Raw genomic sequence first — 24,056 nt, 5'->3', positions numbered from 1 at the left:
GCCAGCGGAGCAAAATATCGGGACAAATTGCATCCCGACCAGAGATCTGCTTTGAGCAGGGGGTTGGACTAGATGACCTCCTGAGGTCCCTTCCAACCCTGATATTCTATGATTCTATATTCTATGATCAGTCGGGACGTAGGACAAACAGCTAAAAATCGGGACGGTCCTGATTTTATCGGGACGTCTGGTCACCCTACCTGGACCACCCTGGCCTGGGTTGAGGTGAACGCATTACCCTGGGGGGACATGGAGGCAGCAGACCACTCTGTCGGCCTGCCCCAGGGGACCCTGGAGATGCCCCAAGGGGCTGATGTCTTCCAGGAGCTCCCCACCCTTCGAGACCGAGTGTTGTAGCTCACGACAGAGAACCAGGCTCTGCATGGGCAGTGGGACAATGTGTACACTGGGGGGCTGTAAACCCTGCCTATGATGGAAACCACGTCCCAGGCAGGGCAAGCACTCCCCACACCCTGAGCTCCAGGTCCGCCTCTGTGTTGCAGAGAAGCTCACCGAGTCCCACCACAGTGGGCACTGGTGGATTCCGGGGCAGTGGACAAAGCAACCCATCCAGTTCAATCAAAGACGGTCCTCGACCTAGTGGGAACTATTGATGGCTCCTGTCATTGGGCCAGTGACACAGGCAACGGTACCTCTGGAAGTTGCTATTTGGGACCATCGGATCTCCTCCAGTTTGGGACGATCTGCTCACCACACTTCCCATAATTCTTGGCATTTCATGGCTGTTGGCTCATGACCCACACATCCTTTGGCATGAGCACCAAGTTAGCCTCTGCTCCTAGTTCTTCCAGCACGTCTGCCTGCGTGCGCCATCTGACAAGCCCCAGAAACCAGACACACACCCCGGCCCTGGCCATGGGTCAGGTGGGACCAGCACCAGAGTTGGCTTTGGCACTGTTCCCCAAGCACAGCGACTGCTGTGACGTCTTCAAGAACACCCCCGACCCCGCACCGCACCCCGGGATTATAACTGTGCCACTGAGCTGCACCCAGGGGCCAAGATGCCATTTGGCCATATCTACGTGATGTAGTAATGCAGGTCAGCCAGCTCTGGTTCCGATCTCCAGTAGAACCCGGCCAAGGGTTTCATATGGCCATCTATCTCTCTTGCCAGGGCCCTATTCTGTTTGTTAAAAAGAAAGATGGAACCGTGCGCCAATGTGTGGATTACCGGCCCTCAATCAGGTTACTCCTTCCACTCATCCCAGAACTACTGGCCTGTGTACAATCAGCCCAAGTATTCAAGAAACTCAACCTACGGGGGGCTACAGCCTGGTTCGGATCCACCGGGATGAGTGAAAGGCTGCTTTTTGAACCCAGTACAGCCACTACGAATACCTGGTAATACCATTTGGCCTCACAAACGCCCCTGCAACATTGCAGCTCTTAGTGAACGAGGTCTTCCATGGCATTCCAGGCCAGTACATCAGAGTCCACCTAATGAGATCCCCGTCTTCTCTGAGGATCCTGAGCAACATACCCAGCATGTCCGGTTGGTCCTGGAACAGCTCTGCCAACACAGCCTGTATTGGCAGGAAAAGTGCAGCTTTGATCAGTGCTCTGTGAAGTTTCTGGGCTACATCTTGTCCCCCAAAGGCCTCCAAATGGACCCCAAGAAGGTGGGGCAGTATGAACCTGGGCACTCCCCCAAAACATCAAGGTGCTGCAACGCTTCCTGGGTTTCACTAACTTTTATAGATGCTTCATCTCTGGGTTTTCAGGCGACATTGCCCCATTGACAGTGCTTCTCTGCAAAACTACCACCTTCACCTGGGCTTTGGCGGCCCCACAAGCATTCGACCGTCTCAAGATGACCTTTGCCAGTTCCCCGACCCTGGTCCATCCCAACTAATCCTGACTGATGCCTCCAATATGGCAATTGGGGCCCTACTCGCTCAAAGACATGGTCCCCAACAGCATCTCCACTCTTGTGCCTGCTATTCACGGACGCTCACTCCAGCCGAACAAAATTACAAAACTCTACATAAGTTGCTTCTAGCCATCCAAGCAACCTTCGTAGAGTGGTGCCACTATCTGGAGGGTGCACAGTACCCAGTACAGGTCTACACGGAACATAAAAACCTGGAGTATCTCCGTTGAGCCAAAGCGTTGAACCAGAGGCAGCTTTGCTGGGCCCTGTTCTTCCCACACTTCAATTTCACCATCACGTACCACCCGAAGACCCAGACCAAGACTGCCGATGCCTTGTCCCAAAGAGGGGAATATCTTGCCATCCAGGAGTCCCCCACGTGGAGTCCCCACACGATTTTAAGCCCCGGAACTTCCTGGATGCCACAATTCCCCAAGACCTCATGTCACTGATCCACTCAGCCACGGGGAAGGTGCCCCCTCCCAAGGAACTCAAGACAGCAGGCCAGGGCCAACACTAGGTCCAGGATGGCTTGCTCTATGTCAAGGGCCGCTTGTATGTTCCACCAGGACCCCCCAGTTTGAGGTATTGCGGCTCTGTCTTGACTCACCACTAGCAGGCCACCTGGGGCACCTCAAGACTCTCCGCTTGGCCACCCACTCCTCTGGTGGCCCCGAGCGTGCACTACAGTCCACTTGACTGTTGATTCCTGTGAGACAGGCACCCACACCAAGACGCTGCGCTCGAAACCCCTCAGCACCCTACTGCCTTCTGAGACCCTGCCGGGACACTGGTAGCCATTGCCCTGGGCTTCACAGCTGAGCTCCCCTGTCTCAGGGGCACACTGTAGTTCTCACTCTGGTTGACCAGTTGACAAAAATGGCCCACGGCATCCCCATTGTGCACCTGCCCCTGCAGAAGAGACGGCCCTGCTCCCGGTGACTTGTATCCTCTGCCCTCATGGGCTCCTGGAGAGCAGCACAAGTGATCTGGGTCCACAGTTTGTGTCGCGGTTTTGCTTGGGGTCTGCACTTGCACGTCCTCTGCCTCTCCCCACAAACTGACGATCAGGCCACGTGAGAGAATCAGCTGTTAGAACAATGCGTGTGCTGCTTCATGAATTTCCACCAGGACAAATGGTCGAGCCTCCTGTCCCGAGCAGAGTTTGCTTACAGCAATGCCGGCCACGTCTCCATTGGGCAGAGTCCATTCTGTGCCAACTGTGGCTTCCACCCCCATCTCCACTCAGCCATACCCAACAACTCCACCAATCCTGCAGCCACTGACAGGGTGCAGTAGATCCAAGGGGTCCAAGAACGCAAGGCCCACCTGGACAAGGCCATGGAGAACTAAAAGTGGTATGCTGACCGCTGGCATCAGGAAGGCCCGGCATTCGCTGCTGGGCAAAAAGTGTGACTCTCAGCTCTAAACCTCCACACCAGCATGTTGTAAACTGGACCTCCGATCCCTTGAGCTACGTTCCATCAGCCGGCCAATCAACCCAGTGTGTGGGACGCTTCAGTTACCCAGATCCCTCACAGTACACCCAGGGTTTCATGTATCCTCACGGAAGCCCTTTCGCTCACCAGGCTCAACCGCTGCCCTCTCCGGTGTAGGTCCAAGGACATGAGGAGGATGCAGTCCATGAGACACTTGACCTCAAAATCAGACACAGCTCCCTCTGGTGCCTCAGAGCCAGGTTGGGCTGTGGCCCAGAAGAGCAATTCTGGGAGCCCACAGCCCAAGTCCATGCCCCCAACCTGCCTTCGCTGCTGCCACTCCCAGCAGGGGGCACCCCTATAAGGGGGGAGGGGACGTAAGACCCTGCAGATCTAGTATCCAGCTGGCATCTCCAGACCATCACCCAGCAGCAGCTGTAACCAGCCTGCCTGCCACTGCCCACGACCTGCTGTGGACACTGACCATGGGCAGTCCTGCCTCAAGAGGTCTGACAGGCAGCAGCCTCATGGCTCCTGATTGGCTCCCCGCCCTGTATAAACCCAGCCTGGACCTCCTGGAGCTGTCACAACCCACTCTGCTCCAGAACTCCTGGCTCTGGCCTCACCTCCTGACACCTGACTCGGCCCCTGACGCTTGGTATTGACCCTGGCCTGGAACCTGACTACAGACATCTTGGCTACCCTCAGGGTCAGGTTTGCCCCTGCTCTGCCCATGTGGGGATCCTGATGCTGGGAGCCCCTCGGCCTTGGCTGGACTAATCTGCCCGGGAATGGCTCTGTTCTGGCAGCCTCACCTTCCACAGGGCGCAGATGAAGAGGGCCAGGAGCAGGAGCCCGGCCAGCACAGCCAGCACCACCCACCAGGTGGGGATCTCCTTCTCCGCATCCGGGCTCACCCGCACCACCTCCGTGTGGGCCTGGGGAGGGACAGCAAGGTCAGCGCCCCACCAAGGGGGAGAGAGACGGGGCCAGGAGGGGCCTGGGGGAAGGGCTGACCCCCTCACCTCAGGGTGGGGACTGCAAGGGCGGTGTCCCACCAGCCCAAATGACCACGGTTACCATGACAACGGGCTGCCCCCCCCCTCCCCCCGGCCAGCTCAGTAGAGGGCTCAAGGTGTCTGTTCCCCACCTCAGACCTCACGCGTGGTCTGGTACCAGGTGCCCCATGGTGCCACCCTCTGGCCCAGGGAGCTGCAGCCGGTGCTGGACAGGGTGCTCTCACCCACGCCTCTGTGCCCTGGGGCCAGGCCGAGGCGCTGGCTGCACGCTCTGCTAGGGCACTGTGCCTGGGTCTGCTCGGCTTGGCTCTCCCCACCCACAGGAGCGCCCCGTCACTGCCAGCACACCCCAGCCCTCGGTGCGGGGCCCCAGCCCCAGGCGGAAGAGTGTGACTCTCAGTGCCTGCTTCGGGCTCTTACTGCCAGGGCCACCATGCCAATCGGTATCTGGGGGGCAGAGTATGGGGGCACCAGCAAGGCGCTGCAGGGCTAACAGAACCAGCCCCCCACAGAGCAAGGGGGCCGCAGGTGGCTCCTCCCACTGGCCGTGGCCCCTCCCCAAGGACGTACCGTGGCGTGTCCGCTGGGCAGCAGTTCAGGCTGGATGCGGTAGGGCATGGCGGAGACGTTGAACCAGGCCTGCGACTGGATGATGAACTGGTCATGGGGCCGCTGTGCGGGAGAGAACCCCGGAGGGCAGCAGGAGTGGCCCAGCACTCACTGGCAGGGCTGTCGTGCTGGGGACATGCCCAGTGACTGGCCGTGCCTGCGAGGGGCTGAATGCCCTGCATGGGCGCTTTGGGCACCGGCAGGGCTGGGCTGATCCCAGAGCAGGGGCATGAGGGAGATGTGACGACAGGCTGGACTCCACCGCTCCCCGGCCGGGCCCCACTGCCCTCTGCTCTTCTGTGGGGCCATGAGACCGCAAGGGAAGCAGGGCAGTTGGGCCTCTGTCCATCCAAAGGGAGATGACGGGGCATCTCCAAGCTCCAGGGGACTGCAGCCCAGCATGTCCTGCCCTGCAGGGAGCCCGGACTCCTGGGTTCAGACCCCAGCACAGTTCAGGAGCTGCCCAAACCCACTCAAGTGGAACGCCACGGCCCGTACACACAGGGCCGAAGTCGATGTGCAGTACAGGGGCGCCCTGCTGTGCTCAGACAGCCTGCGCAGCCCTAGGGGGGATGGATGGGTGGGCCCGCACTTGCCTCGGGCCCCGGTTGGGTGGGCGGGCAGCGGGACCTCACTCACGCCCCTGGGGGGGGACAGATGGGCAGACGGGGACTCCACTCGCCCTGGGGTGGGGGGGGACAGATGAACAGGCAAGCAGACCCCACTCACCCAGAGGGGACACATGGGTGGGCAGGGGGGACCCCACACACCCCTGAGGGGGGATGGAGCTCTGAGGGCTCTGAGCTCAGCACTAATTGAATTTTTGGGTTGGGAACCAAACTGGAAAAAACAGGGGGAAAAGGAACTTTGGGTTGAAGCGAAGCTGAAGATTTGGGGGTTTCTGACCAAAATGAGAACCCCCCAACATTTCATTTGGGAAACCCCAACCCCAAATCTCCTCCAGGGCTCCCTGCTGCAGAGCCAGGGGCAGGGCCGGCTCTAGGATTTTTGCCGCCCCAAGCTAAAACAATTTTGGCCGCCCCCCCCCCCCGTTTTTTTAATTACCCCACCCCCGGCCCCGCCTCAACTCCGCCCCTTCCCCGAATCCCCAGCCCTGCCTCCTCCCCCCAGGCTCTCAAGCCTAGAAGGGAGAGAGGGAGGGGGAGAAGCGGCGCGCGCGCCGCGGCCACTCGGAGTCTCCCCCTCCCTCCCAGGTTCTCAAGCCTGGGAGGGAGGGGGAGATCCCGAGCGGCCACGGCGCACAAAACAGCTGATTCGCGCGCTGCTGCTCCCCCTCCCTCCCAGGTTTGAGAGCCTGGGAGGGAGGGCGAGTAGCAGCGCGCGAATCAGCTGTTTCGCGCGCCGTGGCGCGCGAGCGGCAGCAGCAGCGGAGGTGAGCTAGGGCGGCCGGGGCACATTTTTAGGGGCGGCAGGGGCGGCATTCTGGCGCCGGCCATGCCGCCCCTAAAAATGTGCCGCCCCAAGCACCAGCTTGTTTTGCTGGTGCCTAGAGCCGGCCCTGGCCAGGGGCCAGCTGGCCTCCCGGGCTTTCCCTAGAGCTCCTGAGAGGAGCCTGCCAGCCCTGAGAGGCCGGGCATCAGCCAGTGCTCTGGGGGCTGGAGGGCTCCCTGCGCGGAGGTGTGGACCTGGGAATACCGGCGGGTTTCCAAGGGACTCTCGCCTTGGCCTGGTCAAATCCGCACCAGGGTCGACAAAACCTGTCACGTCAGCGAACGGGCGAGTGGCTGGGAAAATTCTGACCGGCCGCGTCCCACCTTCCTGACGCTCTGCATCCACAGGACGGAGTGGACAGTCACCATGGCCCGCTGGTCCCTCTCCAGCATCTCCACCTTGCACAGCACGGCCACACAGGGTTGGCTGCTGCAGTTCTGCCACAAGACGGAGCGAGTAAGCCCTGCGCCCCCACCCCCTGCACCCCCGCGACACCTGCAGGGTTTGGATCCAGAGCCTGGGGGTAGGGGTTGATTTGTCCCCATGTGACGTTACTGACATAACCTGGGACCGTAGAGATCGTTGTTGCAACCACTGTTATATATTTGCACCAAATATTGTACAAAGGTTGTCGTATAAGGTGTCTGTGGACAGGTTATGGTTTGCTGATCATGATTATGCTGTCTGTATGCATGCATCATTTTTGTAGTTGAAGTTATGAATATTGACTATGTACTTGTATATCAATGTGTTTTGGTCAGCTTCCTGAGAAAGGAATTTTCAAGTTAAGTGCCCAATCAAGAAACACTTAACTGACAATAGACCTTGGGAGACTCCAATCCACATAAGAAGTCTTCCTGAGGACATTCAAGATAGCGTGTGGGCAATGGCTGCTGCCTGTAAAGCACTGAGTCATGCATGGACATGTGACTTGCCCATATGACTCCAAACTCCATTTTGCTGTAATTTTCCACAGTAAGAACAAAGAGGTGTCCTTACACCTGGAAGAGACTATAAAAGGCTGATGCCTCATCTCCATCTTGTCTTCAATCCTGCTTCTTACCCCTGGAGGGACTTTGCTACAAACTGAAGCTTTGAACAAAGGACTGAATGACCCATCCCAGCTGGGGATGTTCCAGAGACTTGATTTGAATCTGCAGTTTATTCCATCACTGCTACAAGCCTGAACCAAGAACTTTGCCATTACTGTATGTAATTGATTCCATTTAACCAATTCTAGCTCTCATCTAGATTTTTTTCTTTTTATGAATAAACCTTTAGATTCTAAAGGATTGGCAACAGCATGATTCGTGGGTAAGATCTAACTTGTATATTGACCTGGGTCTGGGGCTTGGTCCTTTGGGATGGAGAGAACCTTTTTTCTTTTACTGGGGTATTGGTTTTCATAACCATTCACCCACGTAGTGAGTGGCACTGGTGGTGATACTGGGAAACTGGAGTACTGTATCTAAGGGAATTGCTTGTGTGACTTGTGGTTAGCCAGTGGGGTAAAACCACAGTCCTCTCTGGCTGGTTTGGTTTGCCTTGGGCTGTAACTGCCCTGTTTGAAGCAATTTGTCCTGAATTGGCACTCTCAGTTGGGTCCCACCAGAACCACCCAGCTCCAGAGCAGATGGGGGGGCAGGGCGGGAGGGATGGAAGATGCCGGCCCAGCGTGGGAGCTGGCCTTCGGGTGTGTGGCCGCTCGGGGACCAGACACAGAGCTGTCTCCCTTGACAGCGTAGTCCATGCTGCCCACAGAGTCTGCCTGGTCTCCCAGCCATGCTCTGGCTGCAGGCCCTAAACTGCTATCTGACCTAGAGCCCCCCCTAGTAGGGGGATCCCTCCCCACCCCCCTTTGCAGCCACCCTGTGTGTATAACAGGGAGGCTAAAGCCCAGGAAGCCACACCCCTGGGGGCACTGCCTTCCCCTCACCAGGGGCTCTCTGCTCCCCCCCAGATTGTCTCTGCACAGCACTGGGCCTGGCCAGCACCCGCTGGGGCAGGGTCTCCTGGCAGACACCCCCCCCTTCTCCTTACCACCAGGGTGGGCTCCCTGAGAGTGGCTGGGCCTGCCTCGGCCTTGTCCGCCTCCCGTCGCTCCCGCCTGTGGGCCAGCTGGTAGCTCATGTTGTGGCCAGGGGAGGCCGTTGGTTTCTGGCCCTCCAACTGGAATGAGAGGGGACACGGCCTCATCTCCACATCCCAGTGCCACAGGGATAGGCCCTATGGACCAGCCTCCGTACCAAACCAGTCCCCCTCAGCCCCTCCACACCAGCCCAGCACCCCTGGCAGCCTGGGCAGACCCCTCAGACGCTGCCCAGTGGAACCAGTTCTTGGGGAGTTTTGATATTTGGAAATTTCCTTCAAACTGGAAATTGCAAACGAGTTTGCTTAGAAAACACCAACCCTGAGTTTCCAAGCCAGACTCTGCTCCCAGGGCCCTGCAGCCCGGGACTGAAACTGACGGGAAAGGATCACAGCTGCTGTTCAGTGGTGAGTAACAAGACTTATGGCCATCTATTTCTGTCAGCAGCTGCCACGCGGCCTGCCCCAGGGCTGGGGACCCCAGGGCTCCCCTGGAGCTGCAGACCTTGCAAGCCTGGACTCCCGACTGACCGCTTTCCGGGGAAATGCAGCCTCCAACAAATCAGTATTTTCCAACCAAACGCTGCTTCCTCGGAAACCTCCGACCCGCTCCACTCAGGGCTCCCACCCTGCGGCTTGGTGGGGCTGGGCTGGCTCTGCTCCCAGCACAACTGCACGTGGACAGCGCAGCCCCACAGCTCAGCCCCACAGGCTGGCAGCTGGCTGGGATAGCGGGACCGGAGCCGCTTTGCCTGCTGGCACCTGGGAAGTTCCCACATCAGAGCCCGGCAGGTGCACTCGGACCACATGTTCCATCTCACCCGTCACCCCCTCCCTTGGGCCCCATGCAGCCTGCGCTGCCCCCAGCTCCTGTCCACTCTGGCTCATGGAGGGACAGGTGCCTGGCAGCAGAGCTGGGATGGCGACGAGGGGCCTTTCTGCTAGTGCTGGAGCTGGCAGAGCCCGGGGCCCATGGCCTGGTAGCAGCCCCCCCACCCCCCTGCCGGTGCAGCAGATCCCCGCTCCTACCCCCAGAGGGTTGAGTCCTGTGGGGCTGGAGCAGTTGATCCTCCCCTCTGTGTTGAGCTCCATCATGTACAGCAAGAAGTCGCCCTGGAACTGGTTCGGGAACTCCACCCGCAGCTCTGCTCGGCTCACGGTGCCAGGGCCCTGGTTGTGCAGCTTGGGGATGGGAGGGGAGGAGAGGGGAGTAATGCTGGGTGGGGGTGGGGGTGGGGGGGCGCCACGCTGGAGGGAGGCATCGGGAGGAAGGTGGGAGACAGGAGTTGGGGGGTTGCCTCCTGGTTCTCTAACAGGAGTTAGGGGGCGTCTACACTGTAAACCAGCCCTGGCAGCGAGTCTCAGGCTCCCGCTGGGGGGCTACATGTAATCGCTGTTCCAGACCCCTAAGCGTTTCCGTTGCCCTCTTCTGAACCTTGTCCAATTCCAAGATTTTTTTTCGAGATGGGGCGAGCACATCTGCACGCCGAGTTCCAGGTGTGGGCGTCCCATGGATTATATCGAGGCAATAGGACATAGAGAACGATGCAGGGTCGGGTGATTAACAACCCGCTAGCAAGGGGAGCCAGTTTATCAGCTGGGGGCTGTTAACCCGGAGGAGGAAGGGGGGGTCTGGAAGCCCAGGGCCCCAGCGAGGTGACTCCTCCCTCCCCCCCCCCCCCCACCTGAGCCTAGGAGGACGCTGACGCTTGGGAAAAGCCTGATGGGGCTGGGACGTGACACTGTAAATAAGTGCTGGGGGAGGGGGGGGGAGAACAGGACATACAGGTGATGGGGGGAGGGCGGCTTGCAACAAGACAGCCAGGGAGAGGGGGCACGCCCGGGCCACCTCCCCAGTACTGGCAGTGCCGAATGGAGCATGTGAGGGCAGTATGGAACAGAGCGCATGTGTGGGGGTGTACCTGCGTGTGTACGTACCAGTGCAGGTGCATGCACATGTGTGGGTGTACACGTGTTTGTGTACCAGTGTGTATGGGTGTGGGTCTACCGGAGCATGTGTGGGTGCACTAGCATGTGTAGGTGTACCAGCATGTGTGCAAGGGGGTGGAGGGGGGAGGGAAGTGTACCAGCATCCACAGGTGTGTGTACCAGTGCACATGCGTGGGGATCCACACGTGTCAGTGTACAGTGGGTGTGCATGGGGCTACATGTGTGTGTAGATGTGTACCTGTGTGTGTGTGTGTGTGTGTGTGACTGTACCAGCGTGTGTGCAGGGGGTACACAGATGTGCGTGTACCAGAGTGTGTGCAGGGGGGTGCCCAGGTGGGAGTGTACCAGCGTGTGTGCAGGGGGGTGCCCAGGTGGGAGCGTACCAGCGCGTGTGCAGAGGGTGCTCAGGTGGGAGCGTACCAGCGTGTGTGCAGGGGGGTGCCCAGGTGGGGGTGTACCAGCGCATGTGAGGAGGGGGTGCCCAGGTGGGGTCGTACCAGCGTGTGTGCAGGGGGGTGCCCAGGTGGGCACGTACCAGCGCATGTGTGGGGGTGTATGTGTGCAGGAGGCTGATACGTGGTCTCCGGGAGCTGTGCTGACCCGTTTGATCAGCCCCATTCCGAGCTGGCGCAGTGGGGCACAGGGGTGCCAGGGCCCCGCTGCCCAGGCCCAGCCTTGCCATCAGCTCCCCCGGACCATGCACGCGCTTCCCCGGCGCCCGCTGCCTGGTGCAGCCCCCAGGCTCCCTGTGCCAACCCAGGACGGGTGCTTGGAGAGCCTCCCAGCCAGAGGAGCCCGGCGCAGGGCCCTCCACCCCACGGTGCTCCCAAGCGACACCAGGCACCAGCTGGGGAGGGACAGAATTCCCCCCGAGCCATGGCAGAGGGCCTTGCTGTGAAACATCTGTGGGGGGGGGGGGGGGAGAGCAGGACTAGGGGGCCCCTTGCCCGGCTCCGGGTGAGGGAAGGAGGCCAAGCCCGCCCTGTGGCCCCCTGCGCTGTGGGGCCATACCTGATAGACGTGCTCCACCCTGGGCCCGTGGTCCTCCAGCCGGCGGCTGCCCTCCGCCAGTTCCCAGCCTGCCACTGGCAGCACCACGGTGGCTGGCAGCGAATTCCTGTGGGAGCCAAGGTGGGCAGGCTGAGAGTTCCCACTTTCGAGCGCGGGGTCAGCTGCAGGGTGGGGCTGGCCCCAGGCTCTGCAGGGCTCGCGGAGCAGAGCTGCTGCGCCCCACAGAGGGAGGCCATGTGGCGCTAACCCCGCCCTGCCAGAGGTGCAGTCAGAGGGCACGAGGTGGCATTGAGCGGTGTGACTGGGCACTGAGCCAGTACCAGCCATGGCCACTGCCCGACCCCACCCCACTCTGGATCCCAGCCGCGCCAGGGAACCCCCCCAAGGGCACCAGACCCGCTCTGCCCATCCCCCGTGCTCACAGCCCCCTCACCCTCGCAGGTCCAGCAGTGCGGCGACCTTGATGGGGATCTGCACCCGCTCCACGTTGCTGTGGGGGCTACGGCTATTCTTGCTGCGCTCAAAGGGGAGAAGCCAGGTCAGCCGCAGCGCCCAGCGGGGCCCTGCTGGGACAGAGCCGGGCAGAGGCGACTGGCGCGAGGGGCTACAGCAGGGGACAGGGACTCCTGGAGCCTATTCCTGGCCTGGGAGGGAACATGGGCTAGTGGCTAGAGCGGGGAACTGGGCCCCAGGACTCCTGGGTCCCATTCCTGCTTCCACTCCTGTGCAAACTGGGGCTGCCAGTTCCCGGGAAGGCTAATTCGGTAACGTTCCCAAAGCGCTTTGAGATCCACAGACAGGGCCAGCCGCGCCCTAGGCCTTCGCCACTGCTCTGGGCTGGGGCAGGCCAGCAGTGGGGCGGGAGCTGGGGCCCCTGCCCAGGCTCTGCCCCAGAGTGACCGATGGGTGGGCTGAAAGGAGCTTCCCAGGCCGGCCAGCAGGGCCCAGGGGTGGCTCAGGGAGCCAGGCACTCGACAGGCCGCTACAGGGGGGAGGGGGCACCTCCATCACCTCCACAGCTGCAGCTGGAACTCGATGGTGTCGCCGGCGTCCTCCAGGTTACTGATGCTGAGTGCCACGTCCACAGCGATCTGCGGGGAGAGGGGAGCTGGTGTCTGCCCGGCCAGAGGGCATGGGCAGGGCTCCTCGGCTGGGGGGGGCCCGGGCCAAGCCCCTTCCCAACTCCGGGCACCACCGTACTGGGGTACCTCCATCACCAATGGACAGCACGAAGCGCCCAGGAGCTGGTGAGCGCGGGCATGTCCTGCCAGGGGCCCGTCACCCAAGGAAGGGCAGCCCGGAGGCAGCGCATGGGGGGGAGGAAAGGCCCCTACCTTGGTCCCGCTCTTCATGGGGTTCCCCAGCTCGCAGATCACCACACCTGTCTCGTTCTCCTTCTTGAGGTTACAGATCAGCTTCTCCAGCCCCTACGGCCGGGGTACAGAGGCAGGGGGTTACCATGGGGGCAGCGGGGAGAGGCTGGGGGCAGGAAGCGGAGGACTTTCACTGTGGGGGGAGGTGAGGGCTGGACGGGGCCCGGACACACGCATGGGAGCTCCCCATCCCAGACCCACTCTGAACCAGCATTCACTGCAGGATAACAACCTCCCACTGCAGCCAGCTAAGGGAGTGACCGCAGGGCAGAGGTCAAGGCTGTAGGTCCAGGGTTCAAACCCCGTTGACGGCACAGGGCAGACGATACAATGGCAGAGCGATGGAGACCACAGAGGGACTGTGACTGCAACTGCAGCAGGGTGTCACCGGGGGCCCCATGGAGAGCTCTGGGGTGGCCCCCTTCCACCTGCTGGGGGAGGGGACCCCTTTACCCTGCCAGCACCACAGTGCCTGCTGGGAGCCCGTCCGGTCCCGCCCGTACCTGGACATTGCTGGTGGCTTTCTGATAGTGCACGTCGCGGGGCAGCTGTAGCCGCAGCTCGGCCTCGAAGGCGCCTTCGCCCGCGTTGGTGGCGTCGGCCAGGATGTGAACCACGTTCTCGGCCCCGATGAACAGCTGGGCCACGGGCCTGAGAGATGGAGGGAAGGAGCCTGAGCCCTGGCCCAACCCAGAGGAATCCAGGGCTTGGCCAATAGGAGCCGCCTACACTGTGTGTCGGCTGGGGAAGCTGTCTGAAAGTGGACCACAGCCAATGGGGAACAAGCCCTTGCGAGCCCTAGGGATCGGCAGGTCAGCTCGGTCCATCAGTCCCGTGTCCTGCCGGCACCAGCGGCCAGTGCCAGCCGAATCCCCCCATGCACCGAATGCTGCAGCACGCCAGGGAAAGAAATTCCTTCCTGACCCCCAGCCCAGCGGCCTGAGGATGGACCTGGCTTCAGCCCAAGTTGTGCTTACGTGTGGGCGGCAAGCCGCAGCTTTGGGATGCAGACGTTGTCCTCGCCGCAGTCCAGCACGATTCTTGTCTGGGGCCAAGCAGAACACAAAGCAAGAGCAGTTCTTCAGCCTCACAGCCAGTGACGCCATGGGGCACCAGCCCTGGCACCGCTCTGCCCCAGAGAGCCCAGCAGGGAGAGGAAAGGCTGAGGGCAGGGCGGGACTGAGGGACACCAGCAGAGCTGGGGGCAGAGGTCTGTGGGTCATGGTTATGGGGCACTGGCAGATCTGTGGGGTGAGGGGGAGCCCGGGGCTGGGATGGCAGGGGCTGCAGGCTGGGATTGAGGGGCACTGGCAGATCTGTGGGGCGGGGGAAGCCCAGGGCTGGGATTTCTGGGGGCTGCGGGTAAAGGTTGAGGGGCACCAGCAGAGCTGTGGGGGGAGCCCCTGGAGGGGACAGCAGGGGCTGCAGGTCGGGAACATGGGGGGAGCCGAGGGCTGGGATAGTCAGGGGGCATTGGGCTGGCACACCTGCTCCTGAAGCACCGTCTGCCCGTAGAGCACCAGTCCCAGCTCCTCGGTGCCCGGCTCAGCTGCCAGGGTCAGTGCCAGGCTCACGACGATGGGGCTCAGCTTGTCCTTGAAATCAGCCTCGTCCTGGGGTGGAGGGGAGAGGAGAGTGATGAGGCAGGGCTGGGTGCCCGTGCCCTCCCCCCCGCAGGTCTCAGCCCGGGCACACTGTGAACCCTTCCCGCTAGGACCAAGGGTGGCTGCCCTGGCCCAGCCTGAGCCCACGGGACAGAGACGTGATCAAATGGGAATTTTTGGTAATATTTCTGTCCCCCCCGACACGTGCCTCGGTTTCCCCTGTAGGCTGCGGGGTGCCTGGGGGGAGCAGGCGTATGATGCTCTCAGAGCAGACAGACGTAGGGGGCGTCACCCCACCCAGCTGGAGCGAAGAGTCGCTAAGGAGCTGGCTGAAACTGACCCGGATCCGCATGGGGGTCAGAGCGCCAGTGCCCACGCCAGGGGTGCCTGCCCAGAGTCTCTCGGCAGGCCATGGGGCAGAGCCCGGGCTGGGGCTGTAGGGGCCGGGTGTGCAGGTCAGAGCTGGAGCCCACCAAGGGGTCACTGCTGGTGCCGTGCTCTGGGACGACCCACCCAGCCGAGGCTTAAACCCCGGCTCTGTGCCCCGGCCCTGGGGCGTCCCAGGCTGGGCCTAGGCGACCAATCACCCTGATGGGCCCATAACCCCCAGCTGGGGCGCGCTGGCCCCAAGTCGCAGCCGCGTTGCTGCCAGGAGCCCGGCTCAGCCGGACCCACAGGCACAACTCTGGGCTGCAGGAGGCTGGGCCCAGGGGCTCAGTGGCCAAGGCCGAGCGGGACCGGGGGCTGGCACCTAAAGGGGGGTTGTGTAAGATCTGGGGTGTGGCCCTGAGAAGTGGATCAGCCAGGAGCCACCCTGGGGTGCCCGCAGGGACCCTGACTATGGAGCAGCCCCCGCCCTGAGCCCCCCGTACCCGCAGGTAGGCTGTGAGATTCTGGCAGGTGAGTGGCGCCTCCCTCGATAGCTGCAGCTCCAGTCTCTGGCCCGCCTGGTGTGTCTGCAGCTCCCAGACCCTTCGCCCCGACTTGGGCTTCAGCCGGTCCAGCTGCAGGTCGGCGGCCAGCCCTGGGGAGCAGAGGGTCAGCAGGGGAGGGGAGGCTGCGGTGCCCCTCGTCACCAAGCTCCCAGCCCCAGTGCCCATGCTGCCCTCTGGGTCACACAGCGCTGGCACCCACGCCACCGTCCCTGGCTCTGGCCCCCTGGCACTGGTACCCATGCTGCCCCCTCACTGCAATCTGCAGTGCCCACACCAACCCATGCCACCATCCCCGGTGCACACGCTGGCCCCCAGCCCCGCCGGCCTCCTGGCTATACTGCTGTGACGTTGCACTCCATGTTTTATGGAAAGATGCTTATGAGGGTGAATATGATGTAACTGGAATATGTTTCATGCAAAAGGCCTCTTGTACGGTATCATTACAAAGCTTATAAACTACTGAATATATTCCTCCTATTTGTATGCATGATCAGCCTTGTATCTGAAGCTAGAAATATGAAGTATAACTCTGAGGTCCTATTGTAACTATGCAAAGTGTGGGCCATTAATGGTGGTTTAGAATCTTGATGGCTCCCATTGACTAGGACAACTGATTGTAAATGGTTTATTTACCTTCACGCCTTCCTGTGTGTGTGGGCCAGACCATGGGGAATGGAGACTAGGGGTCTTACAATGACATGTGACCATGTCACCTGATAATAAAATCCATCTTAAATCTGGTACATTTTCATTAGGAGGGGTGGGGACCCATAGAGACAAAAGATTCCAGCCTTGTGCCAAAGCTATAAAGGGGGTGGACAGGACAAAGGGGGCTGCCAGTCATGAGAAAACCCCTGCTTACCACCTGAGATGTCTGCTGGAACTAACAAGGACTGTACCAGGGGAAAGGATTGGGCCCAGACTAGGAGGAAGTCTAGTCTGTGAAAGAAGCTTGGAACATCTCTGAGGGTGAGCTTTACCTGTACTCAGTTTCTTAAATTGTCCACCCTCTATAACACTGATAGAGAGATATGCACAGCTGTTTGCTCCCCCAGGTATGAATCACTTACTCTCGGTTTATTAATAAGCAAAAGTGATTTTATTAAGTATAAAAAGTAGGATTTAAGTGGTTTCAAGTAATAACAGACCAAACAAAGTAAGTCACCAAGCAAAATAAAGCAAAACCACACAAGTCTACAATTGGCATAGGGAGAGCTCTGCCCAGGCCTTTGGGCCCTAGATTCACCTAGGTGTAGACTTGTGTGTTTTTGCTTTATTTTGCTTGGTGACTTACTTTTGCTTATTAATAAACCGAGAGTAAGTGATTCATACCTGGGGGAGCAAATAGCTGTCCATATCTCTCTATCAGTGTTATAGAGGGTGGACAATTTATGAGTTTACCCTGTACAGAATAAAACGGATTTATTTGGGGTTTGGATCCCATTGGGAACTGGGTGTCTGGGTGCTGGAGACAAGTAACCTGCAGAGCAGTTTTTGGTTAAAGTCTGCAGCTTTGGGGGCATGGACCAGACCCTGGGTCTGGCTCGCAGCAGGCTGGTGTGTGTGGCTCAACAAGACAAGGTTCTGCAGTCCCGAGCTGGCAGGGAAAATGGGCTCAGAGGTAATTTCAGCACGTCACATGACAGTCCCAAGGGGATCTCTGTGACCGAACCCGTCACAACGGCCCCCTGGCTCCTGGCTATACCGCCCCCTGGCCCCCAGCCCTGCTGCCACCTCACTCCTGACCATGCTTCCCCCCTGGCCCCCAGCCCCACCGCCCCCTGGCCATGCTATCCCCCTGGCGCCCAGCCCTGCCGCCCCCCTGGTTTCTGGCCATTCCACTCCCTGGCCCCTGCCCACCCTGCCCTCCTGGCCCCGGCCCCACCGCTCTCTGACTCCTGGCCATGCTGTCCCCCCCCCCCCCCATGGCACTCACTTATTCTCTCCGGGAGGCTCTTCCCCTTGACGCCCACGCACAGCTGGATGGGGAAGCTGTGGAGGAACGACACAGGCTGGTGAGGGCTTTGCCCCGCATTTGTGGGGGGAAAGGCACAGGGGAAGGAGACAGCAGTTCTTGGTCCCTCAGCTCTCCCCACTCCAGCCCTGCGCCCACCCAGAACACGGCCCCCCCCATGTCCCTTTGCTCACCAGCTGACAAGGGTCCTGTGGGCAGTGCAGGTCTTCTCCTCAGGGTTCAGCACATCTGGCACTAACAGCTGGCTACTGGCCACCACCACGGGCTGGGCTCTGTGGGCACCATCAAGCCAGTCAAACCCAGGGGAATGGCGCTGGCTCTGTAATATCAGGGCCAGCAGGCAGGGAGGGGGCAACGCCATCCCTGGGGTAAGCAAGAGGGACGCCTGGGGTCAGAGCTGGGCCCAGCCCAGCCGTGAGGAGCAACAACCCCAGGGCCTGAAGCCTGACCAGTTGGAGAAGCTCCGCGGGCAGGCAGCAGCAGCAGCAGGCTGTTATCCCCAGGGCAAGGGCGGCAGGCAGGGAGGAGGGGCTGGGTATGTGCCAGCCACCTCCCCCACAGCTGGGAACCCAGGCACTGGGGGAGGTGTTATGCAATGGGGGGCTGCTGCTTGGTGCCAGGGCAGAGTCTGTGCTGGGCACCACGCTATTGACCCCTCCCAGACCCAACCGGGGCTTCGGGCCCCGATCCTGGTGTCCTGGGGGCAGCAGCCCCTACTGACTTCAGTGCTGTTGGCGCTAGGTGCAGCTCATGTGCACAGGGAAGCACCCAGGACCAGGGCCCCTGGGCACTCACCCACCCCCTGCCCAGCCAGCCCCGGGCACTCACCTGTACACGGCCACCTTGCTGGCGCCGAACGCCCCAACCAGCACATCTGGGGGCACAAGTCAAGGGTCATACCAGGCTTCACGGGGCGGGCACAGGATCCTGCAGCTCAGCTGTGTGGCAAAGCTGCCAGCAGGAGCCAGGGCGGGGAGCCGGGGCTCCAGCCAGCCAGGGGGGCACCATTTCTCAGGGGACAGCACCCAGCATGGGGTGACCTAGGAGGAGCGGGCAGTGGCCGACATGGGAGGGGAGCCCAGGGGGCAGCGGCCGACACAGGAGGGGGGACCCAGGGGGCAGCACCAGGCATGGGAGGGGGGAGCCCAGGGGGCAGCGGCCCGCATGGGAGGGGGGGCCCATGGGGCAGGGGGGAAGTGCCTGGCATAGGAGAGGGGCAGAGACGGCAGTGCCTGGCACGGGAGGGGGGGCCCAGGGGGCAGCAGCCGGCACGGGAGGGGAAGCAGCTGCCGGCACGGGAGGGAGGGCGCAGAGGGCCGGGGGCAGCGCCCGGCACAGGAAGGGGGTCCAGGGAGGAGGTGGAGGTCGAGCCCTCTTCCCCACACACTCATCTCTCTCCCCGAAGGGTCCGGGCCACGGGCCCTGCCCAGCTCCAGGCCTGTGACCCTGGCGGGCCGGGGGTGGCTCTGAGGGTGGCCGTACCTGGGTACCCGTTGGCGTCGATGTCGGTGGCGCCGCGCACGGAGAAGCCGAAGGCGGCACGGCCGGGGAAGGGGCTCTCCAGGACCTGCGAGGCCGGCGTGCGGAGCCCCTCGCTGTACCCTCTGAAGATGAGCACACGGCCGCTCCCGGCGAATGGAGCCCCCACCGCCACGTCTGAGGGGACAGGACAGCAGGGCCCGCGAGCCGGGCCCCGGCCAGAGCAGCTGAGCCTCAGGCACCAGTCGCTCCTCATCTCCGGGGGCAGGATCCCACCCACTGAGGCAGTGACCGGGCCCCAGACGTTACACACTGACTAGAAGGGGACCCAGAGCTCGGAGGGTCGTGTCTAGGGGTCAGAGTGGGGGCTGGGAGCCAGGATGCCAGGGTTCTATCCCCGGCTCTGGGAGAGGAGTTGGGACTAGTGGTTAGAGCTGGGGGGAGCGGGGGACTGAGCGTCAGGACTGTTCCTGGCTCTGCTACTTTGTGGGGCTATGAGCGATTCGTCGCTTTGCCTCAGTTTCCCCAGCTATATAGCAGGACTCAGAGCTCTTCCGCCCCACGAGCACTTTGAGACCTGGGGCTCGGCCATCCCAGGGCTGCCTCCCAGCCTTCCAGTGACTGTCCCGTGGAGGCTGTGGGTCACTCCCCCACCTCCCAGGTGCCCTGCCCCAGACCCAGCCGGTGGGGGGGGTCTCTGAGCCAACCCAAAGCCCCCTGCCCTGAGCACTAGCAGACTGACACGCGGGGAGTTACCGACGTAGCCGTCCTGGTCCAGGTCCCCCGCAGGAGCGATGGCTGTGCCGAAGCGGCCGTAGACCTCGGTGCCGGTCATGGTCTGCCAGGGGTGTCTGTAGGGGTGGGGGCCCCGGCACTGCAGGTACAGGTAGATGCACCCCACCTCATAGAGCTTGCGGTCAGAGCGGTGCTCCATGTACAGCGGCGCTCCCACCAAGATGTCGTCCTTCCTGGTGGCAAAGGGGGCAGATGGCAGAGGGAGGCGCCCGGCTCGTCTGGGCTCCCGTCCCCATCAGGCCGCGGGGGCCGACGGAACGAAAGGATGATCCCACGGGGGGGGGGGGGGGGAAGGGGGGGAGCCAGCTGGGATGGGAGCAGCCCCCGCCCCCCCCGGCGTAGCATCCCCTGCAGGAGGGACGCATTGGGCCATTGCGGCTAACACTAGTCGGTGCCCCGCGGCTGATGCTCCTGGACACGGACACGCCCTGAGTTCTGTCCGTCCGTCTGTCCGTCCCCAGTCCCCTCAGGGCCCAGGCTCCCCCCGGGCTGAGACGGGCCTTGTGCTGGGGGCTGGGGTTCCCCCCTTGGCTCAGCTTTGCCCCACTCCTGTCCCCTGCCCCTGCTTGCCTGGCGCCAGGCTCTGCCAGCCGCAGTGCAGGCTGGTGGGCACCAGATGGCAGCAGAAGCCAACGTGGGGGGATGAGGGGAGACAAACCAGGCTGGCTGGGGAGCCCAGAGCACAGGCCCAGGAGGACCAGCACCTGCAGGGACCCAGCCCCCTCCTCAGGGCACCGTGACTGCCCCATGGATTCACCAGCTGCACAGTCCACACCCAGCACGTCAGCGGGGCCTGGGCAGAGGGGACCCTGGAGCTCTTAGCCGTGCCCCCCGGCCCTTGGCACTGAAGAGGGCCCTGGCCCCACAGGGCTGTGTCACAGGCACGGGTAAAGCGGAGCATGGAGGCTCCTGGAGGTGATGGAGCCCAGCAGCCCCAGCACCCCCCAGCGCGAGCCCGGCTCTCCCTTGCCCTGCCAGTGCCCAGCATGGGAGGCCTGAGTGAAGGGGCCTCGCCGCCCCCCCAGGCAGTGGTTGGGGACAGTGCCCCAGCTGCCAAGCCAGTGCCAACCTCCTCCTTACCCATCGCCATTTACATCAGCAACAGCCACCGTGTGACCAAAGTACGACGCCACCTGGAAGACATGCGGGGGGGCGGGGAGGAATGAGGACAGGGGCTGCGCTGGGCTGGCCAATGCCTGTCAACCCCGACCCGCAGCCCCCTGCTCACCCAGCCCTGGGGTCCCACCCAGCTCTGCCAGTGCCCCTCACTCCCGACCCGCAGCCCCCTGCTATCCCAGCCCTCGGCTCCCCCCAGCCCTGCCGGTGCCCCTCACTCCCGACCCGCAGCCCCCTGCTATCCCAGCCCTGGGCTCCCCCCAGCCCTGCCGGTGCCCCTCACTCCCGACGCGCAGCCCCCTGCTATCCCAGCCCTGGGCTCCCCCCAGCTCTGCCGGTGCCCCTCACTCCCGACGCGCAGCCCCCTGCTATCCCAGCCCTGGGCTCCCCCCAGCTCTGCCGGTGCCCCTCACTCCCGACCCGCAGCCCCCTGCTATCTGAGCCCTGGGCTCCCCCCAGCTCTGCCAGTGCCCCTCACTCCCAACCCGCAGCCCCCTGCTATCCCAGCCCTGGGCTCCCCCCAGCCCTGCCGGTGCCCCTCACTCCCGACCCGCAGCCCCTGCTATCCCAGCCCTGGGCTCCCCCCAGCCCTGCCGGTGCCCCTCACTCCCGACGCGCAGCCCCCTGCTATCCCAGCCCTGGGCTCCCCCCAGCCCTGCCGGTGCCCCTCACTCCCAGCACGCAGCCCCCTGCTATCCCAGCCCTCAGCTCCCCCCAGCTCTGCCGGTGCCCCTCACTCCCGACCCGCAGCCCCCTGCTATCCCAGCCCTGGGCTCCCCCCAGCCCTGCCGGTGCCCCTCACTCCCGACGCGCAGCCCCCTGCTATCCCAGCCCTGGGCTCCCCCCAGCTCTGCCGGTGCCCCTCACTCCCGACCCGCAGCCCCCTGCTATCTGAGCCCTGGGCTCCCCCCAGCTCTGCCAGTGCCCCTCACTCCCAACCCGCAGCCCCCTGCGATCCCAGCCCTGGGCTCCTCCCAGCTCTGCCAGTGCCCCTCACTCCCGACCCGCAGCCCATGCTATCCCAGCCCTCGGCTCCCCCCAGCCCTGCCGGTGCCCCTCACTCCCGACCCGCAGCCCCCTGCTATCCCAGCCCTGAGCTTCCCCCAGCTCTGCCGGTGCCCCTCACTCCCGACCCGCAGCCCCCTGCTATCCCAGCCCTGAGCTTCCCCCAGCTCTGCCGGTGCCCCTCACTCCCAGCCCGCAGCCCCCTGCTCACCCAGCCCTGGGGTCCCACCCAGCTCTGCCAGTGCCCCTCACTCCCGATCCGCAGCCCCCTGCTATCCCAGCCCTGGGCCTCTCTTGCTCAGAGACTGGTAACTAAGGCCAAACTTTTCGAAGTGGCCACTGCTTTGGGAGCCCGAGAGTTTGTGGAGCCCAGTGGGAGACCCCTGGGCTGGGAGTGGGGTCCTTCGAGGCTGGCTCTCCCTTGGCTGGGGCGGGGCAGGGGAAAGTGAAGGGGGGAGGAGTGATGGGGGTATTGGGGGGTTGGGGGAAGGGGGTAGATGTGGGGGCAGGGGGTGGGGGAGGGAGGCAGGTACCTGCTCACTCTGGATGCTCTGTACCAGTGCCAGAGACTTCCTAGCGCTGAAGATCTCAACCTGCCGTGGGGAGAAACAAATCAGCCAGGAGAGAGATGGGGCTGCTCCCGCCATGTCTCCCTGGCCAGCAACCTCCCCTGGGGCCTGTTCCCGTGAGGAGGAGCTGGGAGCCCGGCATAGGGGGTGGCCCACTGGGGTGCTTGGTGTGGAGGGGTCTCTGGGAGCCCCACAGTTGCAGGGAGGAACCTGCCCCCCCCCATACACAACCTGGAGCACATGATGCCACCTGCAGGACAGGGAGAGAATTACATACATGAGAGCAGGGCCATGAGCAGCCCATGACAGCTCTGCTCCCCCAGCCGGACACAGCCGGTGGGGGGGGGACGACGCCCCATGCTCAGCAGCTCACCCCGATGGTGCCCCCCGATACTCACCACCCCCAAGGTCGTTCTCTTGTTGGGGACGCCCACGACATACTCTGCGAAGGAAACACAAGAGTCCCCGCGACCCCGGGGGCAGAGGGTGCTGAACCGCTGGCACAGTGTGCCCGTCCCAAAGCCAGCTCCCTCCAGGCCCCAATGAGGGACCTGAAGGGGACAGGAGGGGGGCAGAGGGCACAGGAACAGGCGCTGCCCCTCTCTGGGAAGGGCTGCACTGGCTGGCTCTGCCAGACCCTGTAACCTGTGTGGCTCGGGCTCTGCCAGGCTCCGGGGGCATCGCACAGACAGTGCCTGCCTGGACAGCCCTTGCCTATGCAGCGACCAGGGCAGCAGGCAGCCAGGTGCATGGGGTGCTCTAGGCAAGGCTGGGGAGCCCCCAGCCCTTGGGGAGGAGGGTAGAATCAGATACAGCCCCAGGACTGGAGGACTGTGCCCTGCTGGAAGGGAGAACCAGGTGGGCAGGTCTGGCGGGCAGGGACTCTGGGGCAGGGAAGCCCAGTGGGCAGAGGACTTGGGTGTGGGGGAGCCCGGTGGGCATGGGCTTCCTGGCTGCAAACCATTGCTGAGGGCAGAGGCCCTGTTTGCCCGGGGGTGGCAGCTGGCGAGGAGCCCCTCACCCTCCCTGCTCCCAGCCCTGTGCCCTGGGGGCAGGCAGGGGTGGGGAGGTCACCATGGGTGTGGCCGGGGTGGGCGAGCCAAGTCTGCTCCTTTTGCTGCCCCTGGAGCCCGGTTGGCAGCCCCAGAGCGCTGTGCAGCTTCGGGGGGCACCACACAAGCCAAGGGCAAATCCCCTACCTGGCGTGGCGGGGTCCCCGTCGAACTCCCCCACGGCCACCGAGTACCCTGCAGAGAGAGGGAGCAGGGTTAACCCTTCGAACGCCCCTGCCCGCCGCACGTGCCCAGGGCAGAACGACCGGCACCCGGGGGAAGGAGATGCCAGTGGTTAGAGCCGGGGGGGGAGGGAGGGAGCCAGGACTCCTGGGTTCTGTCCTCAGCTCAGCAGGGGAGCGGGGGGCTGGGAGCCAGGACTCCTGGGTTCTCACCCCGGCTCTGGAGGGGAGTGGGGTCTAGTGGGGTAGAGAAGGGGTGGGGGCTGGGAGCCAGGACTCCTGGGTTCTCTCCCCAGCTCTGGAGGGAAGTGGGGTCTGGTGGTTAGACCGGGGGCAGTGTGGACTTGAATACTGCGTACAGATGTGGTCTCCTCATCTCAAAAAAGATATACTGGCACTAGAAAAGGGCAACTAAAACGATTAGGGGTTTGGAATGGGTCCCATATGAGGAGAGATTAAAGAGGCTAGGACTTTTCAGCTTGGAAAAGAGGAGACTAAGGGGGGATATGATA

The 24,056-nt window shown here is 62.7% G+C and overlaps 1 protein-coding gene across 1 annotated transcript in view; it reads right to left on the bottom strand.

Annotated features, from left to right (window-relative positions):
* Window positions 1–24,056, bottom strand: part of ITGA2B (integrin subunit alpha 2b) — a 36,967-nt gene that overhangs the window by 2,094 nt on the left and 10,817 nt on the right. The window contains exons 8-29 of the mRNA XM_065422568.1: window positions 23,510–23,557; window positions 22,709–22,752; window positions 22,275–22,334; window positions 20,701–20,753; window positions 19,582–19,793; window positions 18,829–19,002; window positions 18,175–18,220; window positions 17,520–17,618; window positions 17,308–17,363; window positions 15,309–15,460; window positions 14,320–14,445; window positions 13,810–13,877; window positions 13,336–13,483; window positions 12,794–12,886; window positions 12,471–12,550; window positions 11,893–11,973; window positions 11,460–11,565; window positions 9,528–9,680; window positions 8,451–8,579; window positions 6,734–6,847; window positions 4,920–5,021; window positions 4,146–4,268 (exon numbers count right to left, since the gene is read on the bottom strand). Coding sequence (XP_065278640.1) covers window positions 4,146–4,268; window positions 4,920–5,021; window positions 6,734–6,847; window positions 8,451–8,579; window positions 9,528–9,680; window positions 11,460–11,565; window positions 11,893–11,973; window positions 12,471–12,550; window positions 12,794–12,886; window positions 13,336–13,483; window positions 13,810–13,877; window positions 14,320–14,445; window positions 15,309–15,460; window positions 17,308–17,363; window positions 17,520–17,618; window positions 18,175–18,220; window positions 18,829–19,002; window positions 19,582–19,793; window positions 20,701–20,753; window positions 22,275–22,334; window positions 22,709–22,752; window positions 23,510–23,557 — 2,267 coding nt within the window. The remainder of the gene's footprint in view (window positions 1–4,145; window positions 4,269–4,919; window positions 5,022–6,733; window positions 6,848–8,450; window positions 8,580–9,527; window positions 9,681–11,459; window positions 11,566–11,892; window positions 11,974–12,470; window positions 12,551–12,793; window positions 12,887–13,335; window positions 13,484–13,809; window positions 13,878–14,319; window positions 14,446–15,308; window positions 15,461–17,307; window positions 17,364–17,519; window positions 17,619–18,174; window positions 18,221–18,828; window positions 19,003–19,581; window positions 19,794–20,700; window positions 20,754–22,274; window positions 22,335–22,708; window positions 22,753–23,509; window positions 23,558–24,056) is intronic.

Source organism: Emys orbicularis, chromosome 25, assembly GCF_028017835.1.
Source record: "Emys orbicularis isolate rEmyOrb1 chromosome 25, rEmyOrb1.hap1, whole genome shotgun sequence".
NCBI classification, from domain to species: domain Eukaryota; kingdom Metazoa; phylum Chordata; order Testudines; family Emydidae; genus Emys; species Emys orbicularis.
The sequence above is the reverse complement of the archived record's forward strand: the minus strand, read 5'-3'. Positions and strand labels throughout refer to the sequence as shown.